The 21,995-nt window shown below is 42.4% G+C and overlaps 1 protein-coding gene across 1 annotated transcript in view; it reads left to right on the plus strand.

Moving 5' to 3' along the window:
* The window catches only part of LOC142656349 (carboxypeptidase O-like), an 82,672-nt gene extending 74,295 nt beyond the window's left edge, over nt 1–8,377 (plus strand). The window contains exons 10-11 of the mRNA XM_075831256.1: nt 1,719–1,803; nt 8,061–8,377. Of these exons, the coding sequence (XP_075687371.1) occupies nt 1,719–1,803; nt 8,061–8,377 (402 nt within the window). The remainder of the gene's footprint in view (nt 1–1,718; nt 1,804–8,060) is intronic.
* The last annotated feature ends 13,618 nt before the right edge of the window (nt 8,378–21,995 follow it).

A 21,995-nucleotide genomic window follows, 5' to 3' on the forward strand; every position in this document is an offset into this window, starting at 1 on the left:
CAGATAGAAAGGAGTAATTAAATAAGGTAATACTCACTGCAGCCTGTAGCCCAGAGCTCCATTCACTATTTTTCAGGAATCTCACAACATTTCCTGCTTGCTCAGTATCTACACAGTGCTTATTCTGGTATTAAGGGTGTGTATAATGACAAGCTTGATGACTGCTTCCATAAACAACCATCACGTAGGTTTTATAATGCCAATAGACAAATGGTAAATGCCTAATTTTATTGATCAAGCATATTAATCAACATTAAGGATGCTGCAGTGTGATATTATATCTACCTGAATGAGTTTACCGTCATATGATCCTTTTACAGTTATCTAGGTATAGATTTTTTCCTGGATTTGCACAGGTTCCTAAATAATTATTGTTTACTGTGCTATTACATTCTTCTTGCACATGTTGTTGGTTTGATGCATTGAAAGACTACGTTCACATGGCGGATATTGCTTGACGGGTCCGGCCGCAAATATGCTGCAGAATTATTCCTGCCGTCAGCTGGAAAATTCCTACTCCTATTCACTTCAATGGGAGGTTTGGGCGGAGTCTGCCCGAAGGCTTCTTTTGTCTGCTAGCTGAAAAAATATTCTAGTGGGGAAAAGAAGCATCCGACTCCCATTGACATCCAGTTACAATGGAAGGCGGATTTTGCAGCTGAACACAGCCAAAGGTGACCAAAAATGTATCTGATCTAGGCAATCCTCTGTGATTTAGAAGCACATCTCTTTCCTGCCCTGATAGTTTGTCACATAATCTCCATTCACAGGACAATATTAATCACCACCCCCTGATCCACCCAGAGCATGATAAAACCTCACAGTAGAGCCCACTTTTGAGGGTGTATTTGCTGGTTAATCCCGCGAGAAATAGGATGGTTGGGAGATATGACAGTGCTACATTAATGAAGATAAAATGTATCAGGCTGTTTAGCCCACAGAGAATTTTCTAGTCTTGATACAATTGTATCCACTTCTTTAAGTAGGAATGGGCTAGAAGAGGTCTGTTCAAGTTGTCAACCCCTGGATGTAAATAAGAATGTTTCCACCTACTAAGGCTATGTTCACACCAGTGTCAGGCTATTCCGCTGTTCTGCTCCGTCAGAGGAGCAGAACAAGGGAATAACGGAAGCAATGATTCCGTTGCACGATGGACACCAATGGTACCATTGACTTTAATAGGTTCCGTCGCCTATCCGTCGGGATGTCCATCGTTTTACCGGAGACAATATGGCAGCATGCTGCACTATTGTCTACGGTAATCTCCAGTAGACTTGGCCGGATCTGCGACGGAGGCCCCTAACAGAGCCCCCAATGCGGATGTGAACAGAGCCTAACAGCAAACGAAGTTTGAGGAATATAACATAAAGAATATTAGAACGTTGCAAAACTTTTCATTATACAATGATCAGGCATTGTTTTCTTTAAATTGGAATGCTACATAAGGAAAGCTCAAGAAAATGTAAAGCAAAATTGTATGCACAAGTGTGCCATACGTCTGCTATTCACTATCATTGTCAAAAAACAATGGTATAGAATAGCTTTTTGTGGTATTGAATAGTGCAGCAGCATTCATCATTCTACAGCGTAAAAAAAAGGTATTCTAATAATAAACTTGCCAAATGTATGTACCTTTGCTCCATAAACATCTATAAAACGATTTGTTATTATTATGATAGGTTTCAGTAAAACCTAACCTCATTTTTTTTTTTAACTAGGAAAGAATTGCCAAAAAAGCTGCTGAAATTATGAAAGATAAACATAATACTGAATACTTCGTGGGATCTTCATCTGTGATATTATGTAAGTATAATTATGACACATCACTAAGGCGTCATGCTAACGACCATAGTTTTGCGCCCGCACACTATCCACAATTGCGAATAGTATAGGACACATTCTATCCTATAGGCCAATGCACACAATCGTGGTTTAAATGGTCCGTGCATTGTCCGAGAGCACAGACCGCAAAAAAGTAGGACAAGTCATTTTATGGGCTGCATTCCTGGTCCGGGCTCCTTAAAGTAAATGCACATCTTGTCTGTGCACGGTCCGTGATTGAGGACGGCCCACGGATGACACTTCTTGGGCCGTCCGTGCCATAATCACGGACTGTGCACACGGCTACGGTCGTGTGCATGAGGCCTAAAAACCAACAGTGAAACATGTTTTAGCTCATATAGCCAACATTTAAAGATGTGTTTATGCAATTATTTGGCTCTATCTAGCACCTTTCTCAAGAATGTCTTGAGATAAAACTACATCTGTACTGAGCTGATTGGCACAATAAGATTCATGGTTAAGTGAACCACACTTAGTGGTACAAAACACTTGAACATTGCAGAACTTAATGCCCACGTTAGAGTGGTCCTTTCGGGGGCTGTGGGACTGTGTATTACTCCGCAAGTCCACCGAAGGTCAGGTGGCGCCCGTAGTTGCTGCCAGCTTTAGGCCATCCTTCAGTGCCTCTGTGGGTCTCTGGGAGACTTCCCCGTGCCACAGCCTTTACCCATCTAGGCGTATCTCACAGGGTTGAACCAGCTACTTCATGTAGATTTGCTCAGTGCTTCTGTGGATCCTCGTAACCGCTAGGTTACTACTACCTTTCACAAAATTTACTCCCAACCACCCATGGTTACAAACATGCAAAGGTGTACGTTGCCCAATCCAATACACTTCTCAATGGATAAGCTCGTGCCTATTATACTGACAGGCCAACAACAGGTTCCTCAGGCCCCTATCGTGTTCTCACCACACTCCCTCTTCTGCTGACAAAAACGTAAATAGACAACCCTCTTTTACTTCATACCAGTGTTGTGGCACAGCGCTTCAGCGCAACACCACACACACCTACTTTACGTCAGTCGCGGGCTCCTCCTGGGGCCGAGGTTACGCTGGCACCTCCTTCTACAAGCTGGGGGCCTGGAAACTAACATTCCTGTTGACCAGCTGCTCTGATAGGATAGGGGGCACGATTATAACTCAGAACGCAAGGTGAACAATCAGTGTGTGACACTGTACAACATGGTATAGCACAATATACATTACATATACAGTATACATATAAAGTATATACAAGGCAGCAACATCACAAAACAAAAAGATACATATATATTTATTTATTTTTAAACATATTTTTATTAGAATTTTTCTGTAAACATACAATATAAAAACGTTGTTGCCAAATAAAATACACAAATAAATAACGGTTATGGTGTACAGACAATTTGTTATTATGTTACATTTGGGTCGCAGCCTCTGGTGGTTTCCTGGAGACAAGAATAATACATAACATGTAATTTTGATTACAGATACAATTCATGAAGATAAACTTTTTACTTTTGGCAATAGATTATAAATTGAGTCCCTCGGACATCTTGACAGTCCCTCGGAAAGATCCAGTTCGGCCCCCGTCACTACTTATATTCTTTTCCCCTGCTATTAATGTCAATAAAGCCCCCATATTGCGAGTAGTCCAAGAGAACCGTTCAGTGTCTCCCTCGCATGCCAAGCCGCATGTCCGAAAGGAGAAACCAATTCTATGATCTCCTGTCTAGTTAGTTGTGTTATAAATTGTTTCCAGTTTTTTTAAAAACGCTCTCTCTCCTTTTCTCTATGAGTTTCCGTATCTAATCGGTCTATGCCTAGGAGCATTTTCATCTGGGTGACTATCCCTGGGACTGTCGGGGTGTCCGGCCAGAGCCAGCAGTTCAACAAACATAGTTTTGCCACCATCAAAATAATATGTACAATCGAGGGTACTCCCTATGGTACTGCAGTGACTTCCTCATCTGGAGGTCTCATCTGGTGGAACAAAGATATAAGTGACATACCCACAGGTCTCTTGCATAAGGAAGATATTAACTCCCATTACATGCCTCTGATTTAAAAATTGTAATGCTGTAAAATAAGACTAAATTGATTCCTTTGATGCAATATGCATGATTTATAGCACTCATGTCTACGTTTTCAGTGATTAATCCCTGTGCTCATTGGGACTTACTATCTAAAGTTCTTTTTTCACACTTGGACTAATTTCATGGGATGCCAATTAGACTATCTGCATGTTATTTGGAGTGTGGGAGGAATCTGGAGTTCCTGGGGAAAACCCAAACAGACACAAACTGAACATACATAAAAACCCCACCATGTTGCCCCAAGTAGTTGGAAGTTGTACGAAGCCATAATACGACCTACGTCCATTGATCATTAGAATGAGGCGATCCACACAGGGGTGTACCTAGCCTTTCTGCTGAATGAGGGGATCAGTGAAATGATACCCCATCTCTGCCACAGGGTGAGCGTCTGATAGAGCACACATCACAAAGAAAAATATTATATAATTTATGCCCACATGTTGTAGAAATATGTTTCATTCAAGTACAGTATATAGGATTTTGAAAAAAATCCCAATCACATGCTGTGAAAAAATATCAGCAGTATATTTTGCCCATTGCAATACAAAGGCTGAAATCCAAAGCTCAGTCCATTCACACTCACACAGGCAGACAAGGTCTGTCGTGCTCTTGCTAACACTTACACAGACAGACAAGGTCAGGTGTGCTCTTGCTCGCACAAACAAACAAGGTCAGGTGTGCTTTCGTTCACAGGCTAGGGCTGGGCCGGTCCCCCAGCAGTGGCATGTCTTAGTTTCAACTGTTGAATCCAATGCTGGAGCAGGGAGCCTTCAGCCCACTGCCCCAGCATTCACTGTGTAATGCCGGCAGTGAACTGCTCGGCACAAACATGCGTGATGAGGTGACATCATTGCTCCTGTCTGCACCGAGCCACACAGAGCACAGACCAGAGGAGTAGAAGGATCTCCCCCACTCATCGTGGGAACGGGGTTAGGTGAGTATTTAGTTTATTTTTTTATTAGGAACTGGCTGTGGGGGCAATATACTGGTGGTGAGGGGCAGCTGTGGAGGCATAATATTGGCTGTAAGGGGCAGCTGTGGTCGCATTATACTGGCTGTGGGGGCATTATACTGGCTGTCGGGGCATTGTACTAGATGTAGGGGCATTATACTGGGCTGTGGGGGCATTGTACTGGATGTGGGGACAGCTTTGAGGGCATTAAATTTTGTGGGGGCAGTTATAGGGGCATTATACTGTGTGGGGGCAGCTATGGAACCATTATACTGTATGGAGGCAATATAATGTGTGGGGGCAGCTATAAAGGAATTATACTGTGTGGGCCACTATGGGGGCATTACACTGAGCGAGGGCCACTATGGGGGCATTTTACTGTGTGGGGAGGCACTATAGGGGCATTATGCTGTGTGGGGAGGCACTATACTCTAATGGAAGTTACGTAAATATTTATGATTGATCAAGTTGTGAACATTTAACGATTTATGCTAATATTGGGTGTTTTTTCACCAAGTGGGCATTGTATAGAAAAGTGTATAATGCTGACCAGTCAGCGTCATACACTTCTCTTCATTCTTGCCCAGCTTGATTCACAGCACAACGTGATCTCGCGATATCACGCTGTGACGTGACTTCATCCCTGAAGACTGAACAGACATCTCCTCCATATCTGCTCAGTCTTCATGCTGTGCTGTGAATCAAGCTGGGCTGGAATGAAAAGAAGGGTATGATGCTGATTGGTCAGCGACGTACACTTTTCTATACAACGCCCACTTGGTGAATAGAAAAGAAACGCCCAGTTGGGCATTTAGAAAAAATTTGCATTGATCGAAAAATGTTCATAACTTGGTTAATAATAAACGTTTTTTGTTTTGTTTTTTTTAAAAACCCAGCAAAAAACAGTAGTTACCTACAACAAAGTGCCTATTAGATTAGGTAGGATATAGGGAAGTTATAAACTGGGGACAGAGCCTCTTTAAGCCTGACCTCGCCGGATGTGCCTCTGCAGTTGTAAACATGCGTTGGGTAGCTCACTGGGTTGGGGCCCACTCAGATGTGTTTCACCCCCACCCCCTGTGCTAAACCCCTAGCTATGCCTCTGACGATAACAGAACCAAGCACAATAAATAAATACGGCACCAGAACCAAGCTCAGCAAATAAATATTGTGCCAGAACAAAGCTCATTACATAATGTATCCGGGATCGGAGTGTACAGATACATGTGAACCTGACCAAGTCGGGATCCTTGCCTACTCCCCAGTTCTGCTATTTCTGCAACCCATCCGGCAGAACCACGGAGAATCAGCTGAATCCTACACCAGCACACAAACTAAAAACACAGACATGGATTTATGCAATTTCCATGCAATTTCCATGCAATAGAATGAAACTGATTTTTAATTGCAGAAGTTTCTGCTACAAAATCTGCCGTGTGTGACTGCACCTTAATGCCTCATTTACATGAGCGTGTGCATTTTGCACACGCAAAAAAACGCAGCGTTTTGCGTGTGCAAAAGGCACTTGACAGCTCCGTGTGTCATCAGTGTATGATGCGCGGCTGCGTGATTTTCGCGCAGCCGCCATCATAGAGATGAGGCTAGTCGACGTCAGTCACTGTCCAGGGTGCTGAAAGAGTTAACTGATCGGCAGTAACTCTTTCAGCACCCTTGACAGTGAATTCCGATCACAATATACAGCAACCTGTGAATAAAAAAAAGACGTTCATACTTACCAAGAACTTCCTGCTTCCTCCGGTCCGGTCTCCCGGCCGTTGCCTTGGTGACGCGTCCCTCTCTTGACATCCGGCCCCACCTCCCTGGATGACGCGGCAGTCCATGTGACCGCTGCAGCCTGTGATTGGCTGCAGCCTGTGCTTGGCCTGTGATTGGCTGCAGCTGTCGCTTGGACTGAATTGTCATCCCGGGAGGTCAGACTGGAGGAAGAAGCCGGGAGTTATCGGTAAGTCAGAACTTCTTTTTTTTTTTACACGTTCATGTATATTGTGATCGGAAGTCACTGTCCAGGGTGCTGAACCAGTTTAGCTCTTTCAGCACCCTGGACAGTGACTGTCTCCTGACGTCGCGTACCGCAAAATTTTTTGCCGGGTTCGGTCAAAACGAGTTCGGCCGAACCCGGTGAAGTTCGGTTCGCTCATCTCTAAATTCTGACACTCCGTTTGCATGTTTGTAAACAGAAAAGCACGTGGTGCTTTTCTGTTTACATTCAGAGTTTGACAGCTCTTGCGCGAATCACGCAGTTCGCACGGTAGTGCTTCCGTGCGACCTTCGTGGTTTTCACGAACCAATTGACTTCAATGGGTGCGTGATGCGCGAAAAACGCAGAAATTTAGAACACGTCGTGAGTTTTTTTCAGCGCACTCACGCTGAGCAAAATTCACGGACTGTCTGCATGCCCCCATAGACTTGTATAGGTCCGTGCGACCCGCGTGAAAAGCACGCACGTCGCACGGACGTATATCACATTCATGTAAATGAGGCCTAAGAAATAGTAAAACCAGGCAGCTAGGAAGGCGCAGGCGCAGCTACAGGCTTAATACCATTTTGATCAACAGGAAAAATCTTTATACTGTACATCACACAATTTTACTCTTAGCAGGGGATGAAGAACTAGACTATTATCTTATGACACAGTAAAAAATAAATAAATACATTCATGACTTAAAAAATATATTCTCAGAGCATGAGAATAAAGAAGCCCCAAGCTACCTATTCTGTGTTCTTAGGTCTAATTCACACACAGCATTTTTATGGCAATTTAACCTGCATCAAAAACTAATTAGAAAATTCTAGCTTTATTAAAATCTAACATGCGGTTTTTTTTCTGGTGTTTTTGAAATCTTATAGAGAATCCTTTGGGAAAAATGACTGAAAAGATGCCATACCCAGAGTATGCTGTGTTTGGGAAAAAAAACGCCACTGACCACAAAATTGCCTCAAATTTGCAACAAACCAATACGCAGTTGTGTGGAGTGCATTTAGTATTTTACTATAGACTTTAATGTAACATCTGGCCGCACTAAAAAACAAATGACTAAATGCCGCCAAAAAATCCATTAAAAACGTCACGGAAAAGGCATAAAAACACAGCAATTTGTGTAGAGTTGCCTTTTTACTGGACCTGTATTTTGTCTCCTAAATTTCTAATTTCTATCTGTTTTTCCTTTCAGATTATAATTCGGGGTCTTCAGCAGACTGGGCAGCTGACAGTGACATAAAATTTTCATATACTTTTGAATTAAGAGATGATGGTGAATTTGGATTTGAACTTCCAGCTGATCAGATTGCACCTACTTGTGAAGAAACATTGACCTCCATGTTGTCCTTGTTTGAATACTTAAATACAACATTTCTGGAGCCACTTGACGATCTACCTGAAGATCCAACTGAAGATCCACCTGAAGACAGTGCAGTTACTATTGGTTCACTATGGATAAATATATTTCTTTCAATTTCTGTCTGCATTTTCTCTGCACTTTCTCGTTAATTTTGCACATTTTCTCTTTTTAACTCATTTTTTTTTATGTTATCTGACTTACATATTATGATATGTTAAATGCAAAATAGTGCACATCCGATGTTGCTTTAAAATAATTCTGTCTGTAACAGGGAGATACTCCTTGTTAGGCCTCTTTCACACTGATGTATTTTGGTCAGTATTTTGTATCGGTGTTTGTAAACTATTTGGGTATGTTCCCACAGATCAGATACGCTGTGTAAAAGTATCTGACTTAGAACCTACAGACGAAAAACCGCACCAAAATGTGGTGAAGATTTTCGTCCTGAATTGCCACTGTGAGAAACAGAACAGGAAAAAAAAGCAAATAATTACCTTCACTAGCGTTGCCATAGCGACACGTCCCCCTATTTTCCGTGCAGCCCGGCCTCCTGTGATGACGCTGCAGTTCATGTGGGTGCTGCAACCTGATTGGCTGCAGCAGTCACATGGGATAAAATGTTACCCCAGGAGACCGGGCTGCACGAATGAAAGCCAGGGAACAAGGAGCCGTCGCTATGTCAACACCACGGGATAAGTATAGACTTTTTTACTCAATTTAAACAAAGTTGTTGTTTTTTCAGATTTGCGATTTTGGCGTTGGAATCGCAGGTTTCCACCGCAAATATTGTTGCGACTTTTACCTCCCCATTCAATTTAATTTGAGCAATGATTCCGCAGCATAAATTGACATGCTGCGGATATAAAAACACGCACCATGAACATTACCTCAGCAGATTGTTTCTGAAGAGTGCGGATGAGATTTATTCAAATCTCATCTGCTTTGCTGCACAGAATTGCGTTGTGGAAATTCGACAGCATTTACGCTGCGCAGGAACCTAGTCTAAGGTCAGGTTCCCACGTAGCGTAAATGCTACGGAATTTCCGCAATGGAATTCTGTGCGGAAATTCTGCAGCATATACAATAGCAGCAAAGTGGATGAGATACAGAAAATCTCATGCCCACGCTGCGGAAAAGTAACAAAGCGTACACGTTCATAAATTGACATGCGGTGCGGAATTTTATTCTGCATCATGTCAATTTATGCTGTGTTTTTGTTGATTTTCCGTTGCGGGTTTTCCCCATTTAATTCAAAGAGGATGCCAAATCCGCAACCGAAAGGCAAGTGTTGCAACTTTTGCAGCGTATTCACAGTGATTACACCTCAAAAATCGCAGCTACGGAAAAATGTACAAAATCATACTTACCCAGAACGTACTCCTTCTTCCTGCAGTACGGCCTCCTGGGATGACGATCACAGGCTGCAGCGGTGGACACATGGGATGATCCGTCATCCAAGGAGGCCGGCCTGGATGACGTCATAGGCAGGCCTCCTGGGATGACGTCACCTCCCACGTTACCGCCGCTGCAGCAATCACATGGGCTGCAGCGTCATCCAGGGAGGCAGGATCGGACTGCAATGTAGGGACGCGTCACCATAACAACTGCCTACTTAAATATGAGCGTTTTTTACCGCTGCTTTCCACAGCAGAAATTCTGTACAAAAAAACGCTCCACAATGTGGTGCGGTTTTCAGACGGAATGTACTGCGGGTTCCAGGTTGGAAACGCTGCATGGTTTTTACTCAGCATATCCATCCCGTGAGAACCCTTGCCTAAAGAGAAGATTTTGTTGCAGAAACTTTCTGCGACTGAAAATTATCTCAATTCATATGAATGTGATTGTTCCTGCAGCAGGTGCATGGATTTCTGCAAGATCTATTCAGACGAATGAAACTTTCTGCAGCAAAATCTGCCGTGTGTGAATTTTCCACCTTTTATTTTCCACTACTGGTTTGGCCTTACAAATACTGATGCAAAATACTAACCAACATACTCCTGTGTGATAGTGCAGTCAGAAGTGGTGTACTTGCTTTGTATATCCGCAGCATAAACATATGCTGCGAAAAACGCTGCAATATATTCCACAATGCAAGAACTGCGGAATATTGCAGAATTTTTTTTTGCCACAGACATAAATTGTAGTTTTCCACAGCATATTTTTACGCTGTGGAAATACAAAGTAAATACGTCACGTGTAACTGCCTCCTAAGGAGTACTGACATGTTCCTCAACAATCAATCACAGCTTTGCTTTATGCTCCACTCACATCATATAATGAGTCTGTTTATAATTAACTCTAATTTTTTAATGACAGAAATAATGTATAGATTTCTGTGATTGTTTTTTTCAAACCATTATTGTCTTTAAATATTAAATAGGATTGCAAAAAAAAGTCATTGTCTACTTCATACGCAAACTCCTGATCGGACGAAACAACTTAAAATTCCTTAGTAATAACTCCATTAAACACCACAGTTTGGGTAAATAGTTTGCAGAAAGACCCAATAAATGACAAAAATAAACCATTTAAGGCCTCGTTCACATGTGTTGTAGGCTTCCTTACGGGCCTCCGTTGCAGATCTAGCCAAGAAAACCGAAAAACAATGGCGCAGTACTATTGTTTCAGGTAAAACCAGGGACACCCAAAGCCAACGGAACCCATTAAAGTCAATAGGTTCCATCGGCCAAGGGGGTATCAACGGAACCAAGTGGTGCAACAGAACCATCGCTTCCCGTTATCTCCTGTTCTGCTCCTCTGACTGGGCAGAACAACGGAAACCCCCCCGACGCAGGTGTGAACATAGCCTAAGCCACTAAATCAGAATGACTAAAAAAACAATAACTAAGGAAAAGAAGAAATTCTATAACTCAAAAAGGTAGTAAAGCTGGAGACTCATTGCTAAAAAGAAAAAAAAGATGCATTTTTATTTATTTTATTTTTTTAACTGTATTTACAGAGGAAAAGAAAGGTGAAATGCAGACAGAAAACCAAACTCGTTATTGAATGTAACCCGCTTATTCGAGGGGGAGGTCAGAGCCACCTTAGGGTCAAAATCACACACACACACACACACACACACACACACAGTTGATGTCGTTTTTATTGCAGTTTTTGGTTCATTTTCTTGTGCCAATGCCAGAAGTGAACCCAAAAAGAAGGAAAGGTATGAAGAAAAGACTGATGCATCTCCTTTCATTTGTGTCCGCTACTGTGTTTGGCTCAAAAATCTGAGCCAAAAACGGCATCAAAACTATGTGTATGATCCTGACCTTAGGCCACTTTAAGGGTATGTTCACATGGCTTATTTTTGGCCATTTATCGGGCCTTAAATCGGAAGCAGAACGCCTCCAAACATCTGCCCATTGATTTCAATGGGGAAAACGGCGTTCTGTTCCGACGGGGTGTTTTTTTACACGGCCGTTTTGAAAAACGGCCACGTAAAAAATCGCATGTGGATAAGAAGTGCATGTCACTTCTTGAGCCGTTTTTGGAGCTGTTTTTCATTGACTCTATAGAAAAACAGCACCAAAAACGGCCGTAAAAAAACGCAGCAAAAAACGTGAGTTTATTTAAAAAAACCGCTGAAAATCAAGACAACGTCCAAAAACCAGGAGTAGAGAATAAACCAAAAATATTATAATAGAAAGATTTGTACTTCTGTGTTTTGGAACCACTCCTGGTTTTGACTTACAAATACTGCTGCAAAATACTGACCAAAATACGGCCATACTCAGTTTAGAATAAAGACGGGTTTGGGGAGATCTATTTAAAATGTACAAATATAATATATAATTGGACAGTACAGAGATCTTTCCGGTTATCTTTTTACACCTAGGCCTGTAATCATGACAAGCGGGCATCCTCTACGTCTAGGGGACAGAAAGTTTTACTATAATTAAAGACGGGGATCTTCAATATTTGCACCTCTTTTATGTTTTGTACCCACTCCTGGTTTTGGCTTACAAATAGCAATACAAAATAATTACCAAAATACTGCTATGTCATGCACTCGACCATTGTTTTCATCTGTAATTATGGATCATGTAATTACGGACGAAATTGCGGACCCATTCATTTCTATAGGCCACGGACACCCTTCTGTATACTTACGGATGTGAATCAGGGGTGTAGAAAAGTTCAGCAAAATATAGAACATGTCCAATTCCTGTCCGCAATTGTGGAAAGGACTCACTCATAGAAGTCTATGGGCGCTTCCACAATTCCCTGTAGATAGTGCCACAGTGCACACCGTGCACACTGTAGATAGTGCCCACATAGAACCACAGTGCCCACATAGTGCCACAGTGCCGACTGTAGATAGTGCCAGTATCCACAATGCCCACATATAAAGTCACATAGACCCGTAGTGCACACATATAAATTGCTAGTGCCCACATAGTACCACAGTGCCCACATACAAAGTGACAGAGCCCACCTAGTGCCACAGTGCCCATGTGGATAGTGCCACACCCCCATATAGTGCTACACCCCCCATATAGTGCCACAATGCCTATGTAAATAGCGCCACACCCCCTATAGATAGCACCAACCCCCCTGTAGATAGCACCCCCCAGTAGAAAGCACCACCCCATGTAGATATCACCACCACCCCTCCGTAGATGGCACCCCCCCTGTAGATAGTGCTACTGTAGCTCCATGTAATAGCGGAATCCCTCTGGCCATATATGTACAGTGACGTCAGGGGCTCCCTCTAAGAGCGGAATCCCCTGCCAGAGCATCGGCAACGCTCTGGCCGGGGATTCCGCTACTGGAGTAACCCCTGAAGTCAGGGTCAATAAGTGGATAGTGACGCTGAGGTTTCTGCTCCTACAGGGTGCTATAGTGGCGCTATCTAGAGGGGCGGTGCCATCTACGGGGGGTGCTATCTACATATAGGGGGGTGCTATCTACAGGGGGGCTCAGAGGGAGCCCTTGACAGCCGTTTTTCAAGGGCTTTCCCAAGACACAAGTCCTCGGCCAGAGATCTTGTGATGCTCTGGCCGGGAACTCCGTGGTTCAATGCCCTGACTACACTGTCCATATATGGACAGTAATGTCAAGGGCTTCCCCGGGCTCAGTTCTCAAAATAGCGCTGTGTCCGTGAAGTCTTCGTCCAGGATCAGCTTCTACCCGAAGTTACAAGGATTGATTCCTGAAAAACGGCCGTTAAAAAAACTGATCCATTAAATTCTATGGGAGCCGTCGGGCCGTGAAAACGGCCAGAAATAGGACGTCCTATTTTACAACGGCCCGTGTTCACAGGCCGTTAAAAAACGGCGGTGTGAATACATCTATAGAACCAGTGGCGTAACTACCGCCGTAGCAGCAGTAGCGGCTGCTACGGGGCCCGCGGCATGAGGGGGCCCATGTCGCCCGCCGGCACGCGCCCCCACCATGGCCGGAGGCTCCGATAGCAGCCGCTATGGCTGCTACAGCGGGATGCCACTGAACACTACGGCAGAGCAGGGAGGTATCTCCCCGCTCTGCCATTAACTGGTAAAAATACAGCCAGCGGTCAGGGTCCTTAAAACCCGAGCCATAGACTTTCTACGGCTCGGGTTTTAACTTGCTGCCCGCGCGATCGGGCAGCTGAATGTCGGGTCTGACCCTGAGGAGAGGATAGAAGCAGGTTTCGCTGCTTCTGTCTTCTCTGATCACTTGTACACAGCGCTCAATGAACGCTGTGTATAGGAATAGAGACAGCAGCAGCGCCGCTGTCTCTATTCCTCCCGGTGATCATGTGACAGGTCAAATGATCGCCGGGATGCCGTTAGTGACAGACTGCTGCTAGGTCCAGCACAGCCCTATTAGTGACAATCGTCACTATGAGAGGGCTGATTTCCCCTGTAACTGGGGCTGCTGTGCAGCTCCAGTTACAGTGGAAAAACATGGTGTAAAAGAAAGAAAAAAAATATATAAAGTTCCCCAAAGGTCTTCTTTGACCTTTGGGGGACAGACCATAGTAATAAAAAAATAATAAAGTAAAGTGCAAAAAAAATGTAAATAATAAATACACATAAAATACCCACCCCAAAAAAACGTTCCCCCCCGCCAATCATTGTTGTAACGCTAGCGCTGACCCAATTACCCTAATATAGACATGTAATATATAAAAATTTACGGTAGACAATAGCGATCACAAATAAAAGGACTATTTTAGGGTAAAACTATGTTATTACCAAAAAACAAATAGCTGAAATGTAAAAAAGCTTATTTTTTTACTATTATTTTCAAACTTTCTGAATAAAAATTCTAAAATAGCAAAAAAGGTGTGTATAAAAACGATAAAAAATGAAACCTGCATTGTCTACGGAAAAAAACGTCGCAAAAATCACGTCGTTAGCCCAACAAATAAAAAAGTTATAGCCATTTAACTAACACGTGCTAAAAATGGCTAAACGGTGTCTGGTCCTGAAGGCGCAAAATAGAGCAAAAGACATGTATCCCCTCTCCACAGGATATCCACAGGACAGGGGATACATGAGTGATCGCTGGCATTGATAGGGAGAACGGGGGACTGAAAGTCCCCTGAAGTTCTCCATCACAAACCTCGGACTTCCGGGGTCTGTGTCGGCAGCTCCATAGAAATGAATGGAGCGCTGGTCGTGCTTGTGCGCATGCATGACCAGCGCTCCTTTCATTTTTATTGAGCTGCGCAGACGCCGGAAGTCAGAGGTTTGTCATGGAGAAGTTCGGGGACTTTCAGTCCCCCGTTCTCCCTATCGCTGCCAGCGATCACTCATGTATCCCCTATCCTGTGGAGATTCTGTGGAGAGGGGATACATGTATTTTGTAGGACACACTGTAGGTCGCGTTTTTTGGGGAGGGGGGACGCTGTATGGCATTCCCTACAGGGGGGGGAACGTTGTATGGCGTTCCCTACAGGGGGGGAACGCTGTATGGCGTTCCCTACAGGGGGGGGTGGCTGTTTGGCGTTCCCTACAGGGGGAGAGCTGTATGGCGTTCCCTACAGGGGGGGCTGTATGGCGTTCCCTACAGGGGGGGCTGTATGGCATTCTCTACAGGGGGGGCTGTATGGCGTTCCCTACAGGGGGGGCTGTATGGCATTCTCTACAGGGGGGCTGTATGGCGTTATCTACAGGGGGCTGTATGGCGTTCTCTACAGGGGGATGTATGGCGCTATCTACAGAGGGGGGCTGTATGGCGTTATCTACAGGGGGAGGGGCTGTAAAAAAGGCACTATCTACAAGGGAGGGGGTTGTGTGACACCCAGGGGAGGGGGGGCCCCAGTCAAAATTTTGCTATGGGGCCCAGTCTTTCCTAGTTACGCCCCTGTATAGAACTTCATTGTTCTGAAACGTCCATGTGAATGTAGTGTGAATCTGTGAAGGTAGCCTACGGGTGGATTTACACACAGCGTTTTTCTGTGTTTTGATGGTGTTTTTAAGGCTGGATTAACCCCTTAATGACCGGGCCTGTTTGTACCTTAATGACGAAGCCAGATTTGTCAAATCTGGTATGTCTGACTTTATCAGAGAATAACTCTGTGAAAATTTTGAATATCCAAATAATTCTGACATTGTTTTTTCGTCACATGTTGTACTTTATTTTAGTGGTAAAAGTAGACTGATACAATTTGCGGAAATTAATTAAAAAATAGAAAAATGGAAGAAATTTTGTCAAAATTACAATTTTTTCCTATTTTTAACTGCAATATGTCACATATGTACACACATACTGTACAATTTTTTTAATTAAATATATATTTCCATCTCTTTACTCTATTTTGGCAGAACTTTTGAAAAAATAAAATAAATTTTCAACAATTTAGAGGACTTACAAATTGAATAATAATTTTATACATTTTGAAGTACATTTTGTTTTCCTGCACCAAGCCAGGTTTTCAGAGGCTCATAGGTCTCATAGTGATGGAAACCCACACAAATGACCCCATTTAGAAAACTAGACCCCTTAAGGTATTTATCTAGGGGTATAGTAAGTATTTTGACCCCACAGTTTTTTGCTAAATGTAATACATAGCAGGTGAAAAAAAAAATAATTTCACTTTTTTCATTTCATTTCTTTGTAAAGCGACCATGAGAATGAAGAAACACACCAAAAAATCTATCACCCTCTTTCTCCTGTTTTAAAAAATACTCACATTGTGGCCCTAATGCGCTGCCTGGACACACGGCAGGGCCCAAAAGGAAGGGAGCAACCGGAGGCTTTCAGGACTCAGATTTTGCTTGAAAATGTTTTAGGCCCCACTGTACATTTGGAGAGGCTTTGAGCTGCCAGAACGATAGAAACTCCCCATAAACGACCCCATTTAGAAAACTGGACCCCATAAGGTATTATTTAGGGGTATAGTAAGTATTTTGACCCCACAGTTTTTTGCTAAATTTAATGCATACCAGGTGAAAAAAATAATAATTTCACTTTTTTCATAAAAGTATTAGTTTGAAGACCGATTTCTTTGTAAAGTGAACATGAAAATTAAGAAACACACCCCAAAATCTATCACCCTCTTTCTCCTGTTTTCAAAAATACCCACATTGTGGCCCTAATGCATTGATTTGACACACGGCAGGGCCCCAAAGGAAGGGAGCACCCGGAGGCTTTCAGGACTCATATTTTACTTGAAAATGTTTTAGGCCCCACTGTACATTTGGAGAAGCTTTGAGCTGCCAGAATGATAGAAACTCCCCATAAACTACCCCATTTCGAAAACTACACCCCTTAAGGTATTTATCTAGGGGTATAGTTAGCATTTTGACCACACAGGTTTTTCGCGAAATATATTGGAATTAGTCTGTAAAAATTAAAATCTACTTTTGTCCTGAAACATAGAAATTTTTAATATTTACAAGGAATAACGAAGAAAATGCACCCCAACATTTGTAAAGCAATGTCTCCCAATTACGACAATACCCCATATTTGGTAATAAACTGCTGTTTGGACCCACAGCAGGGCTCAGAAGGGAAGGAGCGCCATTTGGATTTCTGATTTTGCTGGAATCGTTTTCGGTACCATGTCACATTTGCAATGCACTGGAGGAACCAAAACAGTGGAAACCCACCAAAAGTGACCCCATTTTGGAAAAACCTTCAAGGAATTTTTCTAAGGGTATAGTGAGCATTTAGACACCACGGGTCTTTTGCAGAGTTTATTAGAATTAGGGCGCGAAAATTAATATCAAAATTTTTTCCACTAAAATGTTGCATTTTCTCATTTTCAAAAGGGATAAAGGAGGAAAAAAAAACAACCATTTTTTATAAAGCAATTTCTCCCGAGTACGGAAATACCCCACTTGTGGTCATACGTTTTTTCATTAGAAATTAATTAACCCTTTCAGGACTGATCCATTTTTTGCTTTCTTATTTTAGATTTTCACTCCCCGCTTTCCAAGAGCCAGAACTTTTTTATTTTTCCATCAATAGAGTGGTGTGAGGTCTTATTTCTTGCGGGAGGAGCTACAGTTTTTATAGGTAACATTTTTTGGTACATAAAAAGTGATTAAAAAGTTGTATTACATTTTTTTTTTATAGCTAAGGTGACAAAAAAAAAAAATGCGATTTTGGCGGTTTCAATTATTTCATTTTTTTAAGGTGTTCACTGTGCAAATTAAATAATGGTATATTGTAATATTTCTGACTTTTACGGACGTAGCGATACCAATTTTGTTAATTTTTTTACATTGCTTTAGAAGAAAAATGGGAAAAGGTGTTTTGTTTTTTTTAACTTTAAAAAAAAATAATTCTCACTACTAATAACTATAATTCTTCTACACATTTTATTAATCAATCCCCTTAGGGGACTTGATCCAGCGATCATTGGATCGCTGGTACAATACACTGCAATACTAATGTATTGCAGTATATTGTTATTCTTACAGGCTTCTGTAACAGAGCGATCGCTGTACCTGTCCGTAAGTCCCGGGTGTCAGCTGTAATACACAGCTGACACCCGCAGCGTATGGAGCAGGCTGGGCACGTGAGCCTGCTTCATACAGCAACCCCCGCACCATGACGGGCAATTAAGTCATAGTGCGCAAAGTGGTTAGTGCACAGAGGATGGTTCAAAGTGAAAATTGCAATTTTCCACTGATATGCCATTTTAGTGCATAATATGTTGTGCCCAGTTTGTGCCACAGAAGGCAAATACCTCATAAAACGTTAAGCAGGTTATCTCGGGTATGGCGATGCCATATATGTGGGCGCAAACTGGTTTGGGCACGCTGCAGGGCTCAGAAGGGAGGGACGCCATTTTGCTTTTGGAGCGCAGATTTTTCTTGGTAGTAGTTTTGTTTGGGGTTTCGCTGATATTTCAGTTTATAATGTGGGGGCATATGTAATCTGTGCGGAGTACATGAGGGCATAATAAGAGGGTATAATAATGCGGTAAATAATAATTCATAGATGTGTGGCCAGTGTCGCACTGATAAATGGTGCCCGATCTTAACCGATTTTGGACACTCTGCACATTTTGCATCGCCATATTCTGAGAGCCAGAACTTTTTTATTTTTTCACCACCGGAGCCATGTGAGGGCTTATTTGTTGCGGGACCATCTGTAGTTTTCATTGGTACCATTTTGGGGTACATGCGATTTTTTTTAATCACTTTTTATTCAATTTTTTTGCAATCCTGACCAAAAAACAGGAATTCTGACACCGTTTTTTAGGTTTTCTTTTTGCGGCGTTCACCGTACGCTATAAGTGACATTTTTACTTTATTCTGCGAGTTGGTACGATTATGGCGATACCATATGTATATAGGTTTGGTCCTTTTCTTTAGCGTTTGCACAATAAAATCACTTATTTATAAAAAAAAATATTTCTGTGTCACCATATTCTGAGAGACATAATTTTTTTATTTTTTACTCAAAAAAGCTGTGTAAGGGCTTGTTTTTTGCGGGACGGATTGAAGTTTTTATTGGTACTATTTTTGGGTACATGAAACTTTTTGATCACTTTTTATTCTTTATTTAGGGAGCGGTGGTGACCAAAAAAATTGCGATTCTGTCATAGTTTTTTATTGATTATTTTTTGGGGTGTTCATCGTGCGGGAAAAATAACCTTACAGTTTTATAGTTGGGGTCGTTACGAACGCGGTGATACCAAATATGTGTACTTTTTTAACGTGTTCAGTTTTTTTTCTATAATAAAAGTCTTATTATAGGAAAAAAAAGCATTTTGTGTTTATGTCACTTATAAACTAATTTTTACACATTTTTTTTAAAAGATTTATTGCTTATTTTTACTTTTTTTACTTGTCCCACTAGGGGACATTTAGACTTGCAGCTTTGATCGCTGCTAGAGTGCATTACACTACACACGTAGTGTAATGTACTCTAACTGTCATTGTGACGTAACTGTCACTCTGACAGGAAGCCGAGGAGGAACGGCCGGAGTGACAGTTTGAAATACTGACGAAAATGAATGTCATAGTGCGGGAACTAGCAGCCGACCATGACGTTCATTTTCGTCACTAGTCGTGAAAGGGTTAATGCCATTTTTGTGAGATTTTTGTGGTGCTTTTTTTGTGTGGCCAGTTCTTACATTAAAGTAAGGGCAGATTCAGACGAACGTTGCGTTTTTGCGCGCGCAAACAACGCGTCGTTATGCGCGCACAAAAAACATTTGACAGCTGCGTGTGTCATCCGTGTATGATGCACGGCTGCGTGATTTTCGCGCAGCCGCCATCATAGAGATGAGGCTAGTCGACGCCCGTCACTGTCCAAGGTGCTGAAAGAGCTAACTGATCGGTAGTAACTCTTTCAGCACCCTCGACAGTGAATGCCGAACACAATATACAGCAACCTGTTAAAAAAAAAGAAAAAGTTCGTACTTACCGAGAACTTCCCTCCCGGCCGTTGCCTTGGTGACGCGTCCTTGGTGACGCGCCTCTCTTGACATCGGGCCCCACCTCCCTGGATGACGCGGAAGTCCATGTGACCGCTGCAGCCTGTGCTTGGCCTGTGATTGGCTGGAGCTGTCACTTGGACTGAATTGTCATCCCGGGAGGTCAGACTGGAGGAAGGAGCCGGGAGGTATCGGTAAGTCAGAACTTAGTTTTTTTTTTACAGGTTCATGTATATTGGGATCGGAAGTCACTGTCCATGGTGCTGAAACAGTTTAACTCTTTCAGCACCCTGGACATGACTATCTCCTGACGTCGCGTACCGGAAATTTTTTTGCCGTGTTCGGCCAAAACGAGTTCGGCCGAACCCGGTGAAGTTTGGTTCGGTTGTCCGGGTTCGCTCATCTAAAAAGACACTCCGTTTGGATGTTTGGAAACAGAAAAGCACGTGGTGCTTTTCTGTTTACATTCATCCTTTTGACAGCTGGTGCGCTGTTTCAGTCGGTTCGCAACGAAGTGCTTCCGTGCGACCTGCGTGGTTTTCACGCACCCACTGACTTCAATGGGTGCGTGATGCGCGAAATACGCGGAGATATTGAACATGTCGCGTTTTTTGCGCAGCTGACAAACGCTGCGCAAAAAGCACGGACTGTCTGTACTGCCCCATAGACTTGTATTGGTCTGTGCGTGGCGCGTAAAAACAACGCGGCCCGCACGGACTGAATACACGTTCGTGTGAATCCCCCCTAAGAATGCAGCATGCTCTAGGCACTAAAAACGCCATAAAACACACGTTACAGTTTTTTTAAGCAGTTTAAGATGACAGAAATGTTCTTTGTGTGAAGGAGGCCTGATAGAGTTTTTGTGAGCGTTTTGTGGTGCTTCTTTTAGTGCAGCCAGATGTTACATTAAAGTATATAGTAAAATATCAAATGCACTACACACAACTGCGTTTTGGTTTGTGGCATTTTTCAGGCAATTTTGTGGTCAGTGACTTTTTTCCAAACGCAGCATAAGCTGACCCAAGCAGAAAATTTGACATGTACAGTACCTCCTAGAAATGAAAATTCAAGATGTACAGAGCTTATAAATGACACCCATGTCTTCATGAAAATATCTTCACAAAATCACCAGAATAAGACCATGATCACACACGCAGTTTTTGGTGTCATTTTTAGCTCCTTTTTTTAACCTAAGAAAGTAGTGGACTTGAGTCCAGGATCACACGCACAGTTTTGTTGCAGTTTTTATGTCCGTTTGTGGCTCAGTTTTTTTTATCCAAAACCAAAACTCAATCCTTAACCCCTTAAGGACGCAGCCTAGTTTTGGCCTTAAGGCTCAGAGCCCATTTTTCAAATCTGACATATTTCACTTTATGTGGTAATACCGTCGGAATGCTTAAACCTACCCAAGCGATTCTGAGATTGTTTTCTCGTGACACATTGGGCTTCATGTTCGTGGTAAAATTTGGTCGATATATTCAGTGTTTATTGGTGAAAAATTGCAAAATTTAGAGAAAATTTTGAAAAAATTGCATTTTTCAGAATTTAAATGCATCTGCTTGTAAAACAGACGGTTATACCACCCAAAATAGTTACTAGTTCACATTTCCCATATGTCTACTTTAGATTGGCATCGTTTTTTGAACATTCTTTTATTTTTCTTGGACGTTACAAGGCTTAGAACATAAACAGCAATTTCTCATATTTTTAAGAAAATGTCAAAAGCCTTTTTTTTAAGGTACCTCTTGAGTTATGAAGTGGCTTTGTGGGGCCTATGTATTAGAAACCCTGATAAAACACCCCATTTTAAAAACTAGACCCCTCAAAGTATTCAAAACAGCAGTTAGAAAGTTTTTTAACCCTTCAGGCATTTCACAGGAATTAAAGCAAAGTGGAGGTGAAATTTGCAAATTTCATTTTTCTTGCTGAATTTCAATTTT

This window comes from Rhinoderma darwinii, chromosome 6 (assembly GCF_050947455.1).
Source record: "Rhinoderma darwinii isolate aRhiDar2 chromosome 6, aRhiDar2.hap1, whole genome shotgun sequence".
Taxonomy (NCBI): Eukaryota; Metazoa; Chordata; class Amphibia; order Anura; family Rhinodermatidae; genus Rhinoderma; species Rhinoderma darwinii.